General features: G+C 40.9%; 2 protein-coding genes across 2 annotated transcripts; one reads left to right on the top strand and one right to left on the bottom strand.

Moving 5' to 3' along the window:
- Positions 1–209: 209 nt before the first annotated feature.
- Positions 210–19,307, bottom strand: si:dkey-192p21.6 (uncharacterized protein LOC565246 homolog). The gene is made up of 18 exons (XM_037271310.1): positions 18,314–19,307; positions 17,913–18,007; positions 17,722–17,843; positions 16,875–16,993; positions 14,932–15,001; positions 14,786–14,852; positions 13,817–13,899; positions 11,085–11,161; positions 10,173–10,203; positions 9,918–10,078; positions 8,435–8,547; positions 7,902–8,023; positions 7,243–7,366; positions 7,085–7,171; positions 6,361–6,438; positions 3,905–3,975; positions 2,498–2,610; positions 210–2,413 (listed from the first exon to the last, which is right to left on the bottom strand). Exons 1-18 carry the CDS (start codon positions 18,393–18,395, stop codon positions 2,232–2,234), a joined length of 1,797 nt encoding a protein of 598 aa, XP_037127205.1. The 5' UTR covers positions 18,396–19,307; the 3' UTR covers positions 210–2,231.
- Positions 19,308–19,422: 115 nt separating this feature from the next.
- pcbd1 (pterin-4 alpha-carbinolamine dehydratase/dimerization cofactor of hepatocyte nuclear factor 1 alpha) lies at positions 19,423–21,588 on the top strand. Its single transcript, XM_037271314.1, has 4 exons — positions 19,423–19,554; positions 20,122–20,253; positions 20,329–20,409; positions 20,711–21,588. Exons 1-4 carry the CDS (start codon positions 19,552–19,554, stop codon positions 20,801–20,803), a joined length of 309 nt encoding a protein of 102 aa, XP_037127209.1. The 5' UTR covers positions 19,423–19,551; the 3' UTR covers positions 20,804–21,588.
- Positions 21,589–21,689: the final 101 nt, after the last annotated feature.

A 21,689-nucleotide genomic window follows, 5' to 3' on the forward strand; every position in this document is an offset into this window, starting at 1 on the left:
ATATTGTAAATATACGCCAGTCATACACGCTATCATAACATGGTGGCCAGTCACGGAAATAACAACTTGTTAAATGCTACCTTTAGGCTTTTCCCTGCTCAGGAGTGTTTTGAGTGTGTGTGCATGTGTGTGTGTGTGTGTGACTGGATAGTGTGGAGTGATGCATTGCTGCTGCCTTAGGGCAGGACACCAGTCAGTCACACAGCATTTACTTTGCAAGCAATGTCTAAATGCAACTGCATGTCACAACTTCTCAGGAGCCTTCACTTACATTTAATAGTTGTTCATGGTTTAATAAATCATCAAATGGAGGGAAACATGGAAGTGACAACTATACATTTGTGCAGGATTTCATCATTTGGAATCACCGCTGAGCATTTGAATATGTATATTTACATGTACATCCTGTTGGCGCTATCGAGGGATGTAAGAGAGCATTACGTGATATAGGAGTCCAGAGAAGGCACCATTAGAACATTGGATAAAGTTTCCACATGACAGACTATAGCTGTCTTGAGACGTATGCATAACGAGAATCAATAGGAGCAAGGGAGTGTGGTGGTTCAGACATGCTATGTCAAACCACAAGAAGCGTCTTATTTAAAGCTGGCATGGCGTTACATTTGAAGTCATCGCATTTCAAAATTTACTCTTTTAAAAGCATCCAATGCTCTATTATCAGTTCACAGTTACATGCTAATTGTGCTTGATTTTTTTTCAAGTGCAGCTTCAACATTAAAAAAAAATAAAAATCTTACAACATGGTTGAAATTATAATCATTATTTTCTTCCCAAATCAGAACAATTGACAATGTAATGCATTTGCAATGCTGGCAGAGCAGTTTAAGAAACGCCTAATGGACTTTGAGTCTTAGTCAAGAACCCAGAGTGACCCTACTGAGAGTGGAGCAACCAGCAGAATCACGTCACCGTATTTATTATTAAAGTATGTACACACCACCAAAAGTGATCATGGGGAGACAAGAGGAGGATTTCTGCATGGTGGGAATAATGGAGGAACATAATGATCTGGGAGTAGTAAAAATTGTTTGTGTATGCTAATAAATTTGTGTTTTGATGGGATAGAGCACACACATAGCTGTTAATAAGCAACCAGGGTGTGTGGTGTGTAAGAACCTGACAGTCTGTAGGTGTCCAGCCACATCGGCAGGTGTTCCACCACATTTCTTCATCTAATCTATGCAGAGGCTCAGCCATGGCTTTGTTGCTGTCCTCTGATATATCACATTTAATTTCCTTGATTCTCCAACAGGATGAGTGTGAGCCGAGAGGTGTCCATCCCATTAATGTGAGTTGTGCGTCTTGACCCCTATTAAAGTATTGTCACTCAAACGGGCAGGTGGCACACACACACACAAAGAAAAAGGGGCGTGTCCATGGCAACAGACCTATAATGGCTGTGACCTGGTATGCGCTAGAATCACTTGGTCTAATTTGTTAAGTACCACCTCACTATATTTGATTTAATCACTGTAATTAATTCACAAGTTACTTGCATTTCCTGCACTCAACAGGAGCACCAATATTTAGTCACAATGGAATCTATTTTTTTTAAGCCATATTTGTTCATTTAAACTCCATGACTCACTAGCAGATGTGATTTCATTAAATTACGAAAAATTGTAGGTAAGTACAATAAAAGATTTTGTTGCTATGGAACTAAATAGAATGGTACTAAAACGGTCTATAGATAATATACGAAAATATTTGGGTTTTAATTTTTAATGACCAAGTCGTCAATAATTACATCAAAGTGTAGCTGTTTACATTTGACAACCAATCAGCAGAACTTATTTGAAAAGTCTTTTTATGTACATAGTTGTTTACTTATTGTCTTAAAAAAAGTTGAAAAACCAATTATTATATTTGATCAATTTGGATGACAATGAAATATCCAAATATGTATGCAGACAAGTTTGGCGAATCTCCATTACAGACAACAAAAGTTCATGATTTGACTTGCACAAAATAGAGAATTCAATATCCTCTAAATCAGGGGCGTCAAACTCATTTTTGTCGCGGGTTGCATCGCAGTCATAAAAAGATGAATGGTAAAAAAAAATTGCTAGCAATATTGTTATTTTTTCAAAGTAAAGACAATTTGTAATTTTAGTAGTGACACAATTTGTCTTTGCGGGCCACATAAAATGATGTGGCGGGCCGTATCTGGCCCCCGGGCCTTGATTTTGACACCTATGCTCTCTAAATCGTCAAATTTTGAGAAAGAATTTCTTTCTGTAGAGCAGGTAGGCAATGAGCACCCACAATGCAGTTCCCCACAGGCTTTGGAAGAGCCACTCCCAGTGGTTTTCCTGGAACTGCATCTCCCAGCTGAAGGGGAAGTAGAAACCCAGGAGAGAGTGTCCCACGTACACCAAGATGGAGTTCATTCCTGAGGCGGACACAGCACAGCCTTATGTGTTTTAAAGGAAAAATCCACCATTTGTCAACACAATGAGCCTTGCGGGTGAGCTACCTGGATATACGAACGGTTGTCCGCCCCACCAGCCCATAACATCCGTGACAAAATACATGGCTGCCAGCAACAGGAAGGAGAGACAGCCCATACACGTCACGTAGGACAATGACCTGATGAAAAAAAAACACAGCTCACATCACCAGTACGTACTGTGTCTCGCAAATACAATGGGTGTAAAGGACATCCGTATACTTTTGCCCATTTAGTGTATAAAAGCAGCAGCAGTGGATCCTTGGCGCACGCCCCGTGGCCTCTTGCCAGCCGGCCATGTCCCGTCAGTTCCTAAGTGCAAGAATGTTTGATGCAATATCATCTAATGCAAAGTGGCTGCCTCCCAGAGTCTCCGCCATGGCTTTTTTCCCTTTTTTTAAATCTCAGCTGAAGTGGAGCCAAAAAGGACTCTTGGCCGGGAGTTAATTACCGCTCGACATCCCGGCAGGGACTCGTACTCAAGTGCTCAATAACCTGTGCATGATGAACTGCCTATAAAAGCCCGGGCAGGTAATGGCGAGGGATGTGCACAGCTTTAGGGAGGTGGAGGCCCCTATGGAACATCGGCAAGAATTTGCTTACGCATCACAGATGAAATGGCATTCTTCCTGCTGCAACATTAAGACGTGCCCGAAAGGAAATGTGGAAGTGGAATAAACACATTTCAGTCAGTACGGTGACTTCACAAAGTGGACGTGCCTCTGTTCAAACAAATCCAAATGTTCTTGCTGTCAAACAATCAGATCCAATTTAGTAGTAATCCAGCTTTGGCTCAAGTCAGTTGAGATAGACTTGAGCTGAAAGGAATAAGCGACATTGCGCTTGACTTTTGACTCATTCAGTACCACTGACGGTTATAGACGTCAAAGATCATAACTGACTTACGGGTACAGTGTGTAAAATGCACTGTTCACCTAGTGGTGAATTAATAGAATGCAACAACGCGTGTATGTATTTTGACGCATGCGTACTTCTGGCAATTTTCCTTTTTTTTTTTTTTTTGATTAGGATGTTTAGTCCATTCATCCAAACAATACATTACACATGCTTTGGTCCTTTTCGCCAAATAGTCACATGATCGTTTGGGAACAGGCCTCACTGCGGTTACGTAGATGCTTTTCCCAGATCCCGCTTCCATTCCGTCACAGTCAAACTACGGAGTGCTTCTCCTTCTGCCAAAAGTGCCGGAGGGGGTAGAAAGGATAGAGGCTCCCCATTTTGCAGCTCATAAGGAAGAGTGATCATGCTAGGGGGATGAATATGAGCAGTCCACTTCACACTTGCGGCAATTATTTACAATCCCGGCTGTCGTTAGAGGTAACTAAACGCGTGTTTTAGTAGCTGTGATTTAGAAAACACATCCTTTGGTTTGTGAGGAAAGTAGTTGGGTATAGAGGGTCAGGAAGCACTTACCAAAGGTTTTTATTGATAGGTATAAATCCTTCGTCTCGCGTGCACTTTGAAAGGACGGCTGCCGAGATTCCCTAAGGAGGGAAATGAAACAGATTTCAAATCGATGAAGGGGAATAAAGCCAGTAGTTGGGGCAACTAAAAGGTAAGGCGGCAGAATCAAGCAAATCCTGCAGATGAGAGGATCAATTTAGATCAAAGCAAAAACACACCAGGCGAGTCATGTTCCTTCGAAGAGAGTGTGACGGTGTCAAACGCAAATCCGTCAATTCAGTGGCCAGTTGACCTCGTAGACTCCCAAACACAGAATGTACGATCAGATGCATCTGGCATCAATAAAAACCCAAGCGTGTCTAATCTGTTCCTATTTAGATATGATTTAGATATTTGAAGAAACATTTTATACAGCATGGAGAAAGAAAGCGGGGGAAGAGATCAGAATCACTGGCTTGTTGGGTGGATATCCATCATCCATGTATGGATGACAGAATCGATGGTGTGGAAATAGCCTAGCCGGGACTGAATTTAGCCTCCGGGTTCTCCGGGCTGCAGGATGAGGCTGCTATGTGGGCCAATCGCTCAATTTCAATCTCACTTCTTGAGCCTGATCGTTGGATTTAATTAACACGGCCTGTTGTTGTTCTTCAGCCTTTTTTTTTTTTTTTTTTTTTAAGGGGGCTCGGCTGGCCCAGAATAACAATCTGCCATAGGAATCAGACCAAAGCTCGGAAAGTGGCTTTGCATTTTGTGGTTTTATGGAAAAGTAGCGTGGTCTTGTGGTCGGTCTCCTGCGAGAATGAACACGGTGACCTGCTAATGTCTTAAACATCTATGTTTTCTTTCTTCACACAATTGTGGTTATTTTCAAGTACGTGGCACTAAAACTAACTAACTAACTGGATCTCTTCAATAACGACTACAATTCTGTGCAAACATCATTATGTTGAGTAGCATCGACATCATTAAGTATGGTTGAGCGGGGGAATCATAAAAGTCAAATGTTTATTAATCTTGTTACGTGTTACTTTATCACTCGGTGCCACTGGGAGAAGGTAAATGGAGCTCATCTGTTTCACTTCCGTCCAGCCAATAACAGGTCGGAAATATTCACCAGCGGGAGACATCATGTGAATAGAAGCAGGTTAATGATGTGAAAATTTCTGGATGAAATTTCAAATGATTGCCATATGTTAGAAACAGAACTTGAATAGATGACAACATATGGGAATTGACTACTATATGGAATTTTCTTTATGTTGGAATAAACTCTGTTGTGTATTATTTTCATATAATTGATTTATTTGTCTCCATAAAATATCAAACATCGCTTTAAAAGAAAGCTAATTTGTTTTTTTCTCATTTTTATTTTATTTTTTCCCAGCCAACATGGCCTGCCTCTTTCACAGTTTGATGCAGGCAGCCCATCCAGCTCCATCGTCACTTCAAGTCACATGACTGCCACTTGAAGACGTGGGCTGCTTTTAACCTCATTTGAAAAAAAGCACATATAAAACATCTCTGCAGCATCTCACCCTGATTAGAAAGAAAACGGCCAAACACGTGGAGGCTTCCCACTCGGACAACTGTCAATCGCGTAACAGCTTGGTGGCACGTTTTTGAGATGCAAAACAGGCCATCTCGTATAACCCTCGCATTCCCCTGTGGGACACGTTCCCATCCTTAGTGAAATAAAGGGCCAGCTTGGCTTTTTTTTTTTTTTGGCTCCCTTTGTGTTTGGAGACCACCCAGAATGGACTGAAGCTCCAAAACAAATATGAACTAGAAGCCACTGTGATGAAAACCTTTTTTTCCTGATAACTCTAAGCAATTCTCTGTTAACCAGTTTATCATTACTGCCGTGTGTTCGGTCTGCAAATATTTGCAGAGACTTAGCATGCAGGTGAGCAACCTTGCTCTCCATCAGATGCCATGCACTGGACAGTCTGTCAACAACATTAAAAAAAATAAAGTGCCTTAACAAAGAAAATGAAATAATAATGTTGTTCAGTTTGGGTTACCTTTAAAAAAAAAAAAACACATTTTGGCCCTTTGCCATAGCTAGGTAGAACAGCTAGGTAAAAATGGTTCCAATATTTTAAAAAGATTGCCTCGCAATAGCTCTATTTATTTTTATTTTTTTTCTTTAAATGAAGACAATTGTAGTCGATGCACAATTTGTCTTCGCGGGCCACATAGAATGATGTGGCGGGCCGCATCTGGCCCCCATACCTCGAGTTTGACACCAATCATCTAGAGCTCCACAAAGGCTACTGAGAGACAGTACGTATCCCCCTGTGGCGCTGGCTAGTTGTGTCTTCTGAGATCACACACATGTTCTCACTAAGCCTCGCTAATGAATGGCTTTGACGGTGATGACTAACATCCAGGCAGCCTTGAAAAAAAAAAAAAACGACTTGCATTTTACCTGGAAGATGAAATTGGTTTATATGTGTACCTACCAAGATGGTGGCCCACACGAGGAACCTGCCCAGGATGTGAATGTTCTTCTCCTTGTAGAAAATGAAGATTTTCCCTGCCTGCAGAAAGATAAGGGAAGGAAGTTAGCAAAGCGCCCGTCGTATTTACGTATTGGGTAACCAAATAGGCCTGGGAGGTGTCCCTGATGCGGCGGTCATATTTCTCCTATCCCGTAGAGCCAGATGTGGGGTGTAAGTCATCTGCGCCCTCCCTTTAATTTGGTGATGATGAATGCATTTCAGCCTAGGACATTGGCATGGGCCGGCGCAGACCAGGCCAGAGGACACCTGGCGCGTCACTGACTGATGTGCTCGCTTTCAATAGTCCATCGGGAAATGAGAAATGTTGGATTGGATGGGGAGATTCTCACAAGAAAACACTTTACACTGACGCCGCTGCAATCAGACTAGGTCAAAAAGATTCTCGCCTCAAATATTTCTTCCTGACGACATTTTGAATGTGAATGAAGGCAGTTGTATGTGTACTAATATTTGATTTGACTAATCAAGCCAGTTAAGAAAAATAAACCAAGTTTGTTTTGTTAACGTGCATTTGTCGGACAACTTCAGCTTTCCTAATGCGATCAAATTTTGCATTTAGTAATCTTATCCGGAACAGTTGAAAGTAGTGACGGAAGGCGTTCACAAATTTTCCCCCGTATTAATGAAATGTAAATAATGGAATACGGTATGAATTTTAAATCACCTGCATTCCCAGAAATCCCATCACAATGGAGTTGATTGTTCCCAGAATCCCCTCTGGGTCAAAAGGTTGGGTGGTGCGATACAATTCCTGGAGAACACCAAAAACAAATCACGATTGTTCCTCTGATACAAAATAAATTGCTTTTCAGAGCTACTTACTTTGCACGTGGGATACCTGTACATGTTGTCCCCAAATAACCACCTGTCAACATATCCCGCTGCTCCTCCAGTGCAATTGGGGTAAAGACCATTATCTCCAATTCCACCAGCTCCCAGATAGCCTCTGATACCAACACAGACATCAACACTATATCAACTCATTCACTCCCATTGACGGCTATAGACGTCAAAAGTCCATTGGGCTGGCAGTGAATGAATTAAAAAAAAAAAATGAATGTCTCATACTAAATTTAAATATGTGGGATGAAAAGCTATACATGTGTATGGAATCCTATAATTTCACAGAAAACACATTCTATCTGAAACAGACAATATTTGGTAATCGTGTGCGTTCGCAGCGACACACAAAAAGAAGCACTTAGCGGAGGACTCAGTGCGAGGAAGATGGATCCTTTGCCTCTCCTCCTCTTACTGCACATGACAGAGCCAGATAGTCTAATTACACCCTCTGAAGCATTCAACGCGGGCCCATAAATCACTTTCGTTCATAACACCAACAACACAAGGTGCACACAACACAACCAGAAACGTACAGCTCGCACCCTCACGGAACGTTCCGTGCAATTCACACATTCAGTGAATAATTCAATAGATTGATTGAGTTACATGAGAGCAGTCTTAGACCCTACAGTACGTACGTGGGGCAGTTGGGTACTGGGAGGAGGAAGGTGATGCACAGCCATAAGGTCTCCAAGAGGATGATGGTCAGCCACTGGGGCCAGTACGCCACCACATCCTGGATGGGGGCCCACCATTGATCCTGTGGTACAAAGACTTCAACTTGAATAATTGACAGCAAAAATGACATAGTATAGCATAAATCAACATTTAGGACTATTTTTGTGAGGTGGCCTGCTGTGAAAATGGAGACTGCATTCAATTGCTAATCCTGCGCCACAACTTTTACCTGCTTCCACCCGGTCTAAAGTTGAGTCTACTTTCGGTCTTCAAAATGTCAAATGCGCAAAGGCGTGTAATTGAAAAGTCCAGGTGGTTTGCCAAATTCCCAAACAGGATAATCTAGGTACGCCCAAGCACAAAAATGAAGATGCATTTGTTTTCACACCCAATATCGGAACCATACTTGATAACTGAATTTCGTTTTCAAAACAAGGAAGCACTGTTTATTTTTTTCTTTTACCAATAAAATCCAGCCTGCGGAGCTGCTTACCGCTTTTTGTCCAGTCTTCTCGTTCCCCCCTAGAGTCTGCAGGAGAGCCAAAACAAAATAAGTGAAGCCCAATCGCTGCAGTACTCCCGGGATCCTGAGCCACGACCAAGAAACTGGAACACATGAAGGAAATGATGAATACATGAACACACACATAACTCGCTTGAGCTGCTGATGTCAGCATATTATAAATCAGCAAATTGATTAATAGTGGTATTGGGATCTTTTCAAGCATCCCGCCAATACATTTGTTCCATTCCAGAGAAGACTGATGGACAGTATAAGTAAGTGGGGAATGTCAGCACGCCGGATACGGATGTTGCAAAGCGGATCAAAGGTTCCAAGTCATCTCTTGCTCTGCGCAGATTGAGTAGGATAAGATTGACTCTTGCTTGAGAGATTGATGATAATCTACACATTAGTTAATTGAAACGCCCTTTGCTGCAAAAAAAAAAAAAAAGTGTCGGAAAAACAATGAAATCCCAATCTTCGATCAGGTCGCATTAAATAAGAGGAGGAACTTCCAAAAGGGGGGAGCCAACTGTCACATTTGTTTTCCACCCTCGGACACAAAGGTTACCTTCATGCTTTTATGAATCCCAAAAGCACTGAAAGAACATCATCAAAACGGTTCAGTTTATACGAGGTGACTCGGAGTTGATTTTAATGGTTCTCACAGGTTCCTCTGCCTTGTCTGACATTGGCGCACGCAAAGATGATGTGACTGCATTCTCTTATGAGATCAAACTAAGCCACCAAACAGCCAAGGGTGTCCTTGGAGACTGAGGTCAAAGCTTCCGTTGATGGTAAAAGTCGCCTTGTTGTGAGAAGCTACAGGAGCAGCTGCATGGAGCTGAGCCTTGTAATTCTATCTCTTTGTAATCGTCCATTACCGCGCTGCTTGTTTTTGCTCAATCTTCCCCTGTTAAACGTCCCCCGGTGCGGGATTGGGAACACACACACATACAATAACAATATTTTCGTTAACTGGGTTACGCAGACTTACACCCAGGAAAAAAACACCATTAGCATCTGGCTAATGTGTGAAAGGGCGTGAAACCCCGGGTGGTCGATAAAATGAAAACTACTTTTCTGAGCTTTAACCCGAACACACCTTTGCAGCAAAAATCATAGCCTCAGATCCCATAAGATATATTGAACTCATTCAGTGCCACTGACGGTTATAGACGTCATATATATTAACATTGTTGGCAGTGAATGACTTAAGCTGGCTAACAATGATGCAGGAATATGAAAAAAAAAACGGGTGCTCACTTGGCGACGCTTTTGTTACAGAAAACATTTTCTTGACCACATTCTTGACCGGCTGAGTCTTGTTTTTCAAAGGAACAGGTACATTATTTATGTAGCAAGCTATTATACTTTAATGATGCTCCCAGCACAGACGTGAAGTAAATAACAAACCTGTCCGCAAACAGGATGTACAAGTTCCATTAGCAGCGCACGCTAATTTTGCACCTACGTGGTCCATCACGCGGGGAGTAGTTGAGGAAGCAGAAGCCGAGAGTCAGCAGGACCGCCGTTCTCCACGTGATTTTTTGCAGCAGCTGCAGGCGGCCTACGCCTTTCCTCTGCATGGAGTTCAACGCCAACACCACTGAGGTCCCGATAATGAAGACAAACCTCAAAGACACAACATCGCCTGTTGTTAAGGCAGCTCTTTGTATTTTTTGTTGTTGTTGCAATGACTGTGCTAAAAACTAAAATCATAACCTACCATGGCATGACTAGATCCGCCACAGTCAAACCTAGAGAAAATGAAATCTATTTTATTAAACATACACAGCTCCTGACCTCATATACTGTAATTCCAGCAATCCAAAAAGTTTTTCAATACATAAGATTTTTTTTTTTTTTGGTCCCACACATCTTTTAATAACAATAAATAAACAGCTTGGGCTCCTGTGACAGGACTGGCCCTTGAAGCACAGAAAGGATTCATCACATCACCTGTAAAATCAATATGGTGTATTGATTTGGCAAAAATGCGATTTTAGAACTCAACATGCTCATGGCAAAAGGAAGAACTTTGATTAATTTTGTTTATCTTCTTATTTTTATTTCAAACTCTCCCACAGAGTCCTATCTACTCTTTAAATGCACTTTTCTGCCTCCATTGTTAATGACAATAAAAAAAAGATGGATTTCATCACACTGGAGATGCAGGTGTGTGTGTGTGTGTGTGTGTGTGTGTGTGTGTGTGTGTGTGTGTGTGTGTGTGTGTGGCTTTAGATCACATTCATCATAATTAGTGAAACGGGGTCACAAATTGCTCAAAATTGAACATTTTGTCATGATATGAGCTGTTTTTAACTAAATATAACAGTAAGTTGAACACATTATTCTTAAATTTATATTTTATTTTTACTATTTTTATTTAATATATTATAATTTAATAAAACCCTATGATTATAAATTATAAATTCATATTTCCATTGTAAAGAAATTTACAGTTATTTACCTTTGTATTTTTTGAAATGATACTTTTTGTTTATGAATCTTTTGTATTATACGGCATATATTATGGCATCATATTGCATTGGTCATTTCAGCCCCTGCTCTAACAAAATATGTTCTCGCTGCTTTTTTGGGTGAAGTTTTGTTGTGAATGCATCAGACTTTACTTCACCATTCCACGGTGCATGTTGGAAGAACCAGTAGCCTCCTCCGCCGTAGTTGACAAACACCATCACGGTCAGGGCAAACCTACAGCGGCAGAAACAAATTTGGGAAACATAATAAAAAAAAAAGGTTTGAAATTCTGCTGTATTGCAGGATAATGCAACCTGAGCGGTATGAATCACTCAGGAAATGAACACTCGTCCTCTGGATCTCCTCGAGCAAGACTGCTGACTCAAGGCTTTTGTGTCTAATATATGATACACTTTATGCTTTGCAGTGAGCAAGGCTGCTCAAACACTTGCGCACGTGATGGAGTGCTTCACTGAATTATGCGCACTGGCGGGAAAAAAAGTGTTAATAACACAATAACAAAACTCAACACATGTTGTATCCTTTCAACATCATATATAAATTGTTGTGATTTACCGAAGAACAAAAAGATTGCCTTTAAGTGTCATAATGAAATCAGCAACATTTCCAGTCTGCCTGTATCTACTTGTGCCTCGGTTCGATTAAAAGGGCGCACCGAGCCATTACTGCTCTTTTAGCTTCAGACCGCAGATAGGAGATTTTAATCAGCCACTATCTTTCTCCTAAGGTCCATCAAAGTGAACTACGCATACTCTATCTGATGCTCACGTGTATATATCATTGAAGTTTTGACGAGCGTATCCATTAGTCGCCATAGCGACGGCGACAAAGGTCAAAGAAGTGACCAGACCAGTCCTGGTAAAAGAAAATAATTGCAATATGAGGCTTTATGAGCCATCTCTCGAATGAAAACATTGCAGATTAAACTAGCAGCATCACGTGGCTGACACTTGCTCCACCAAATAATCATTAAAGCTCTGGAAAACATATTTTTAGGTTGAATCAGTTTATTTGACCAGTTCTAATCAGTCGCAATGCCTTCCTCTGAATATTTATGACATCGGTAAGTGATTGATTTGGTGGGGGGGTGACAGGATTGATGATTTATAGCAAACAGATTACTTATAGACCGAATCTCGTCAGCAGTAGCGAGTGGTTACGACTCACTTACAGACCTCTTTGTTATGAATTATTGCGTATGCATGAGCAATTTCAGTGCTGTGTTGCAAATGAGCACAGAATTACTCGCGCTGATATGACCACGAATATTGGGAAACGTCTCTTAATCAATTAATTATATTTGATGTTGATGATGATTATAATGATCCATTTTCAAGATACCGATACTGCGCATATTATATCGGTTCTTGTTTTGTGGCCAAAGTTCAGGACACTTCTGAAACCCAATCAGAGAAAAATCTGGAGCTCAGTCAAAACAGGGAACAAAATGAACGAGTCAGCCATCTGGCAATGGTCTGCTCTGCTCTGCTTTATTATTTGTTCCCCTGTTCCACTAAATACTGACGAGGCAATTTCTTCCACGCAAACTGGTGACAAGCTTTCAGTTGTGAGGCACGGAATTAAAATTGGAATGCTTTTAGAAAAATTAACATGCAACTGTCACTGTGCCCTATATCATGTCTGTGGGGCAATTATTTGAAGCCCCCTTTGCTCACACCAAAAAAAAAAAAACGTTTGCCACGAAGAATGAATCGGCATTTACGGTAGATGACTGATGTCCGTTTTTTTCTGAGGCAAGAACTTGTTACTTATCAGGGGCATGGATCATAAGTCAAAAGGCTGAGATGTAATTGGATTAAATAAGTCTGGCCAGGTATTTCACATTATTACCAGTCAGGGAATTTATATCAGATGCTGGCGTTTCAGTTATCATTAGCTAATGTAGTATTTTTTTTTTTATGCCATTTACACAGCTAACGTTAGCTAGCGTAGAATCAACAACATGCAAAATGTAACGTCACTGATGTTAAACCTGCGAGGGGCCGGCTTACAATCTCCACTCTAATTCATCTCAAAAGTGAAGATGAGGTCAAGTTCACGCAAAACTCAGCCAATCACGCCTCGCTGTTCCCGTATTGATCCTAAATTGAGCGCAGGAAATTGTCCAAAAATGAAATAGTAGTAGGAGTCCCCATCCCTGAATTATACATTTTTCTTCCAATCTTCATTCATCAGGGAACCTAAATTACATTTTGGCTATTATAAGCAAACAGGTGAGTGGCTCGAACCGGCACCGATGGGAAATGGAATATCACTCATCCTTTCCATGAACCGTTAGAAACGCTTGTGCGAATGCACTTAACCAGCTGAGCCTCCCAAAATAAATAAAGGCATGCGGTGTTTTGGACTGGATGAATCTGTGCTGAGGTTCCACACAATTGAGTATCTTAATGCAATCCACAGATGGTGAAGATGTTAGTCATCTGCTGGATGCTGCCGGGTTTCCTCCCAGTCTCCATTTTGGCAAGAGATCTATGGCCATGTGCATGTGTGCTGATATGTTGACTATTATTACATCAATTATTTGGCACGGAGGAGGTCAGAGCCACACCAGCATCCTGTTTCCAGAGAGGCGTGCTTTGTGTCTCCCCCCCCGGGCCACAATTAAGGCGAGCAGGGAGCCCAGATTCGATCACACACATCCACCCTGCCCAATAGGAAGACACACGCATGGGCGAGGCGAGACGCGTCTGACGTTGGGACCCCCTCTTGATAACAAAAGCTTGGGGGGAGCTTGTGGCCAGACCGTGACCTCTTGTAATTATTCATTACGCTGGGCCTGTAGATTGTCATATACTGCTGCAAAAAAAAAAGTGGCGCGTGGTTGAAAAAGAAGATGGCACGTACCCTCGAAAAGCGTCCAATGAACGCAGGCGTTTATGTTTTACTTTGGTGGCACTGCCCTCAGCTTGGGGAGCATGCGCTTCATCCTGTAGATGTAATGACAAAGGGGAGAGAGATAATGTCAAACACTAAGTGCATTAGATCATGAGCGTTTGTCATCTCAACATACAGCAGATATTTTAATGAGCGTGCAATATTACGCAAATAGAAATTGATTCTTGCCTTCTTGGGACACAAAAAAAAACAAAATTTTTTTGTAACTAATACTAATGTTATAGTGCAATGTGTAGATTAAATAACAAATATTTTCCAATGTGACTTTTTTTTTCCTAATTCGTTAATTCCAAGCACAATTGTTTGCAATTAGTTAAAAAAATAATTACAAAAACACAACTTGACCATTTTTTTTGTCACCAATACTCATGTTATAGTGCAATGGGAACATTAAATAACAAATGTTTTCCAATGTTATTTTTTTCTAATTCATTAATAGTCATTTGGAATGTAAAGTGGTTTTGGCAAACTTTCAAGAAGCATCTTTTATGAAAGAACGTAAATACTAATATTAGGCTCCTGACTCTTTTTTTGTGAGAACAACACTCTCATTGCCTTCTCAGTTGGACTCCCATGCAGAGCAGGAAGACACCGTCCCTAATACGTAATGATGGATCTACATGACATTTACTCAGCATGTGGAAGGCCTGAGACAGCTTGCTTGGAAGAATGAGTGGAGCCATTCATGCTTCACAGTCATGTTTGTCTGAATGCCTCCATGTCAGTCTGCTGCACAATTGGCTCTGCTAACATTTGTATCAATCTTTCTATTAGTGTCTCTGCAGCTTGATGACTGCAGGCTCAGGAAATTTTCAGCGCTCACCATTTGGTCAAGCTCAACAAAGTCGTTGGATCAAGACGTAGTCATTTACAAAAATGACAGTTATCACATCTGATATTTGACAAACTTGAACTTACATTATCCAGCGAGTACTGGGGCCTTTGACAACAAATGCTCTTTGCAAATTTAGATGCGGAACACTTTCTGGAAGAGAGACAAAATAAATACATGAATGAAAATTGGAAAAAAAAAACAGGTGGAAGATTAAGAGTTGCGTGGATACCTGTAGATGTAAGGTGCAACAACGAATAAGAGAGCGGTTACAGCCAAGAAGAGAGTCGCCACCAGAATAGCTAAAATGGAGAAGACATCATCAATGACAGACAAAACTTTATTGCATTCCAGTATAAATGCAAAATCTAAATCAGAGTCGGTTTGAAACTAAATGACTCCCACCAAAATGATTTATTTATCCATTGATCCATCTTTTTGTTTGGGAGTGTGCTTCTTTTGACTTCTTTAAAAAAAAAAATGGCTGACAACTGTCAAACAAGTGAGACCAACAGGTACAAATAGTTGACTGGATCCAATCCCCCCAGAGTTCTTTATCTGTCAATCGGTGCCAAAGGTGATACCCTGAGTGACAAACAAGAACCTAATGGACAGAATTCTTAGTCAATCCATCACATGGGTAATCTAATCTGAGAGGCACACTGGTATTCCTACCAGGGAGACATATGAGGGACATTTGGGTCAGACCTCGACAACAGTCTCTTTATATTCTTTTCGACATGTTTTATGGCCACTTTTAACAATATAAAGCACAGGTGTCAAACTCGAGGCCCGGGGGCCTGATGTGGCCCGCCACATCATTTTATGTGGCCCGCGAAGACAAAAATTGCAAATCAATCGTGACAAAAAGGAGTTTGACACCCTTGATCTAAAGCGATGAAACATAGATAATAATAATTGTTAGTCCGTGTAATATTTACACTCTGCCTTTAGCTAAAGACACCAAAACGTAAAAAAAATCTCAATATGAGTCCGTGTCTGCATTATTATAAACGATGAACACCCCAATTCTTAAAAAATCTTTCACTGTAAAGATACAAAACATTTAGAAATACCCAAAAGTTCAATTGACTTAATCCTTCTCGTCATCAGTAAAATTCAACTGTCAAATGTATTTTACAGCCGTGAAGCAGTCTATAAAAGTAGAACAAACAGGCTCAGGAGATACGTGTGTGCGTCAAAGCGGAGCAAAAAGGGGAGGCCTCGGATGCCGTGTTTGCCTTTTTAGCGGAAGAACAAATAAAAAGACGCCATTGGAAGCCGAGCCGACGGCAGCACCGACATCCTCTCGGAACATGGAGTGGCATCTTCATAAAGAAACATCGTAAAGCTCTCCAGCGCGAAAACACTTTGCAGCGCTCTATTACTGTCAGGATGAAGGCCAGATGAATAGAGGCACTCGGAAACAACTAGATTAACTTCATCAATACATTTGCGTAAGACAGACACTTAATAGGGTTCGCTATTTAACTTGAAATTGTGGTTTGGGTGCAGCCGTGGTTCAAACATTGCGCACGCACCGAACAAATGAGCTCACAATGTCGCCAATCAATGCCGAGGTAAACTTTGAAATTCCCTCGCACGGCTTCAGCTGCTGACCAGACCATTACTTAAACTGAGCGTACCCTGTGGGGAGTTTGTATAATCACCGGCGTGTGTAGCTAATGGAAGCTCATCATACTGCGAGGGGTGCAGTTCCACTGACCGTATATCTGCTCGGGTAATGGCTCCCCGGCCTTAAAAGTCGGATCCGCAACATAATCTGCAATATTGTTAAGTAGGGTGTACATTATGGACAGAGACGCTTTCAAAATCCCATTATGCCCTAATCCTTCCACCTTCCCTAATGTATTACGCACAGGTCTGGGCCTTCGAAACAATCACAAAAGCTTTTCTTTTTGATCCCTTTTGAAGAAAGAATGTCTCATGTGATCAATACACAGCGTATCCCGAGAGACGGAAGACAATACTGTCCACTAAAAGCCAACAAAGCTAGTGATGCTGACAACATGAATAAAAAAGTGGGCAGCTTACACCCACTGAGGTTTTTTTTTTTTTTTTTTGACTGAACAGAAAAAAAAAAAAATCTTTCTGTAAGCTCATATATATGTATGAAATCAGCAAGCAGCCACGTCATCCTCCTTGGGCACTTACGCAAGTAGGAATTGTGAGGTTCTCCGTCCACGCTATGAATACAGGTGGCATTCCTGCTATCGTACGACCAGAGGATCCAAACCGTATAATGACCCTCTTCATGATATGTCTGCGTCCATCTGCATTCAAAACAAATAGTTAACATCTATACAGAAGTTACACAATCCTTTGCTAGCTGAAAGACTATCTGAAATGTATAGCTACATTTATAACCTCAATTGTAATATTTATTACAAGCCATTAATCATTCCACAAAAAACAGTCAAATGTGAAGTCCCCTGCTGGATTTTCTGACCAACTGGGCCTCTTTAATTGAACACAAGTGACACCAGTGAAGCGCTACATTGCCACCTAGTGTTCATCAACGGTTAGTGCACCCATCAGTCATCTGCTAGTCCCTGTTTCCAACCCCCAAAACATACATTGCGTGGTCACATTGATCCACCATTGGAATGACATACTAGCTATCACTTGGAGTGTTTTTTCAGAGAAAAGGAAATCAATAGCAGCAGTCTGGTTAGAGACCTCACAATTGACGTCCAGACCTTAAGTGACCCCCCCCTCAGGTGATTCCTAGATGTGGAGCACCCGTGTCTTCCTGTCAGGACAAAGTTATTTATGACAACTGCTGTCTCCAGTTTAACCTCCGCTGTGACATGGCGCTCATGTGTGGCTTTAATGATCGCCTTCCGTCAATACTGGAATGTCAGGTCTTATTAACCCCCAAAAAGCTAGTGATCAATATCTACCGAGGTAGTGGTTTCAGCAGCTGCGGAAATTCAGTTAGAAATCTAATTCCCTTAACAAAAGTTAAAAGTGGGAATAAATGTCTTGAAAAATAGATTACCGGCAAAGAACAGTATTATCCTCGATGGATTCCACTCGCATACTCAAAGTGAATTTGGTGCTGATGATTGCGGATGCATTTTTGTAGTTGGCTCTCACATTCCCCAAACTCTGGTACACACACTGAAAAAAAATAAAAAATAAAAATAGATACAACATTGCAGCTGTGTGTTTTTTGTGTGCAATTCTTACCTTGTAACAATAATCGGATGTGTAGAGGACTTTCACTTCATGTGGCAGCTGGTTATGAAATATTACCAAAGCCTGGTCCATTTTTAGAGTTGGCGCTGCATGGAAACCAATGTCACTCATTTACAGATTACGTATGACACTTTATGTTCATCATAAATATATCAACTCTTCTTCTGGATCACAACACACTATTATTTACTACATTATGCTGTGTTATTGTTTAAAACAGTACAATTTTAAGCTTAGCTGGGAACGAAATGTATCATTAGAATTTGTGCCTATTTAGACAATGCAATAATATTTTGGTCATCAATTGGAAGTTGCATTATTTTCCAAAATACAAAACGAGATAACACACAAGTGTGATACACTTATACGGCCTCAAGGAGTGAGGAGCTCACCTGATGCCATGTAAGCGCCACAGCTACTGCTAAGAAAAAGAAGTAAAGTCACACACGCTCGCACAAGTCTGACCAGTTCCATGTTGTCATTTGAAGACACTTCCTCTGCTCATCTTTATAACTCCGATCTGCAACTAATAAAGAATGGTCAAAGGGCGCTTTGCGTACGAGGTTTCTGTCATATGGCGTGTGATGTTTGGAATTTATTTTTATGGAACACTGACTGTAGTTTGGTCCAACAGGTCAAATATAGTAAGTACACTTACAAATTGTGCCGTTTAGAAATTTACTCTAGCTTTGTTTTGACTGTCAACGATTCATTTTACAATGTTTAAGATTGTGGTTGCTGCGGAGTAAGAAGCAATAGAGGCCAAAAATATCATTTATGTATATTTAAAGTTGACACACCCCTGCTCTAATGCCAGTTTTGTGAAGTAAAAAAAAAACAAATACACCAAAGTAAATAATTTCATAAGGTTTTCCACCATGCAAAGAAATTAATTCAATTGAAAATAAACAATTGCAATAATGTGCTTGCACAAGTCTGTACACCCTCTCACAATTTAAGACTATGGATGTGTTCAAAATTAACCAATCACATTCCAAATCATGTCCAATGGGAGCCAGTGCACAAGTGCTACCATTTGAAGGACCAAGTAGTTGGCTTTTCCCAACTTTTTTTTTTTTTTTTGGTACTGACTGCTATTTAAAACATCTGCTAATTCCCTCCACCATGACTACAGCCACAGATCCAGAAAAACAGCTCCAAAGTATGGTGCTATTCTGTAATAGCTTTCTTTCAATCAAAATCATCTTCCTCTGGATTAAAAGGCGACAACTTGTCACATCCTGTCCCTTGTTTCATTTCATTAAGCTCTTCATTTCCCCTGGCGCTCACAGATGACTTCACGAGGGTCGTCCTCATAGGAGCAGCTCATTGACCTTTGGCCCAAGGGGCAGCTCGGCACTTTGTTGCATATCTAAGGTTATCGCTAACGTGACCACACTAAGACATTACAAATACTGGCCTTGTTTTTGCAACCAGATAGCCTGAAGCATGAGTTCAGCAGTAGGAGTTTATGATTAAACCAATGTTGACAGATGGATTTGTGTTCAGGCTTCTACCGGGGCAGCTAAAAAGAGGACGTTGCTTGCCTGTTCATGTGTTGATTCACTCTACTTGTTGTCAGAGCACAGGAAGAAGCTGTTGCCTTTCTGCATGAAACTGCTCTGCAAACATGGTGAGTACACAACCTCTGACACACACCTTTGGGCTAAATTTTCTAGGAAATGACTTTTGTTGTATTCATGATTTGGAGCACAATAGGATTATTAACATAGTGTGTGTTAATTGCATGGCATATATTTGTAACAACATGTAGCACACCAGTTTGATAGTGGGTGAGGCTTTGAGTTTGCTGCTTATTGTTTGCTGCTGATCAGCAGATTAGAGCGTTGCTATGATACCTGTTGATGTCATTACTACTCCCTTGTAGGCTGGCTGTCTCGTGTCCCTGTCGCCTGGGGAAACCAAACCCCCTTTCCCTGCAAATATATAGAAATTAGGAATCAGTAAGAGAGCGAAATGTCACGAGGGAATTAGCAGCAGTCGTGTAATTCATGTGCTTTTGCATCATGTGACAAATGACCAGAGGGAGGCCAAAAAAAAAAAAACATACCTTTTTGTACCAGGCTGTTTTAAAGCAAAAAGAATGCAGCTTCTCATTGTTTCCAGATGGGATTCCTGCGTAGCCAATCACAGTTTGTATTGCTGTAACTGCCCCTCTCTCTTGCTCGTGTCATTTCAGGCAGCTAAAATCCAGAGTTTGACAGAAGAGGAGCGAGCTCACTTTCTCCCACTGTTGCAGAATGCCCAATGGGTGGAGGTGGTAGGACGGGACGCCATCTACAAAGAGTTTCTTTTCAAAGATTTTAATCAGGTTTTGCTTTTTACACCGTCGCACTCGATCCAGCAGGTACATTGTACAATTGAAAATCGATATTCTCCCACCTAGGCTTTTGGTTTCATGTCCAGAGTGGCACTACAAGCAGAGAAGATGGACCATCATCCCGAGTGGTTCAATGTTTACAATAAGGTATAGTGAGCCTCCACATAATTACAGTTCGGCATTCACAAATTTGGCAGAAAAAAAGTGAACCGACTCATTATTCACTTAAGGATTTTCTACTCACTGCCACCATCTTGTGGCCAAAGAACTATGATGGTGTGAGTTGGAGCCTAATTTAGACAAAAGTAGTGCCTTGCTGACATCTTGTGGCATCGAAACTTCTTGGGGACCTTTTGCCACAATATTTACACAATATTCAAAAAACCCAAATACATTTATATTATTATTTATATAGCTCACACATGACTAATGCATGGTAACCATCCAGGTGCAGATCACCCTGAGTACTCACGACTGCGGAGGGCTCTCGCAACGTGACATCACTTTGGCCAACTTCATTGACCAAGCCTCCTTGATGTGACAACAAAGTGGAGAAACTATGTGTGCCTAAAATACCCAAAGAGTTAAACTTTTTTTGCTGGTATTTACAATTGTGCTAAGTGGCGTGTAAAGTGTCAAATGTGTTTTTACAGCTGTTTGTTTGTGTACCTGAGGAAGCGTCATTGTGTAATGTTCATCTTTCAGAAATTATTTTGCTAGGTTTTTCAAAATAATTGTCTTCAATTTCAATCAAATGTGACACACTATGTATTGGAGAAAAATGGATAATTCCAAACGAGGGTTTGGCTATCATTCATTTCAGTACATCTGGAGCTAGTACTGTATATTGGCTTCAAACATCTAAAATAGTTTGTTGCAAATCTGTCCTTTCTTCATCCAAGAAAAAGATTCCCTCCAACAAAAGAGCAAAAAAAAGCACAGTATATGTATTTTATTGAAAACAACACTAAAAGATTCCAAGTTATTAAATCTTAACACTCAACTGCTCATTATTGATGCTTTTAACGTCTTGATTGTAGCAAAAACAGGGGCTGTTAGAATGCAACTTGGAGGAATACAACAAGCACATGGAAAATTTGAAGCTGCGTATTGTCCTGACGTATACAAATCAGACTTGCAACCAGACTAAAATCCTCCCCAAGTTCAAATAGTATGACGATTGTGCCCACCCCCTCTAAAGCGCATTGGACCTTAATGACATTTGATATAAGACTGAATCCCTGAGGGTGTTAAGAGGAAATAAAAGTAGTATGACCGGAAACCTCTGTAGGCACAGAGGTGAACACTCATTATTGTGTCATCATAAAAAAAAAAAAAAAATTAAAAAACATACAGTAAGCTAATAAAGCACTTATTTTTTTGGGGGACTAAAAGAGAAACTTTTGCTGAGTTGGTGTGGGCATCGT

The sequence above is a fragment of the Syngnathus acus genome, chromosome 15, assembly GCF_901709675.1.
Source record: "Syngnathus acus chromosome 15, fSynAcu1.2, whole genome shotgun sequence".
NCBI lineage: Eukaryota > Metazoa > Chordata > Actinopteri > Syngnathiformes > Syngnathidae > Syngnathus > Syngnathus acus.

What these genes read in the sequence shown, in the direction of transcription:
- si:dkey-192p21.6 (XM_037271310.1), bottom strand. Translation starts at nt 18,395, where the DNA reads ATGGAACTGGTCAGACTTGTGCGAGCGTGTGTGACTTTACTTCTTTTT. An exon ending in CCCAGTACTCGCTGGATAAT is followed by an intron (nt 13,900 to 14,785) that starts GTAAGTTCAAGT and finishes TTACATCTACAG; the next exon opens with GATGAAGCGCATGCTCCCCA. An exon ending in CCTATCAATAAAAACCTTTG is followed by an intron (nt 2,611 to 3,904) that starts GTAAGTGCTTCC and finishes TTTTTTCATCAG; the next exon opens with GTCATTGTCCTACGTGACGT.
- pcbd1 (XM_037271314.1), top strand. An exon ending in TTTTCAAAGATTTTAATCAG is followed by an intron (nt 20,254 to 20,328) that starts GTTTTGCTTTTT and finishes TCTCCCACCTAG; the next exon opens with GCTTTTGGTTTCATGTCCAG. An exon ending in GGTTCAATGTTTACAATAAG is followed by an intron (nt 20,410 to 20,710) that starts GTATAGTGAGCC and finishes GTAACCATCCAG; the next exon opens with GTGCAGATCACCCTGAGTAC.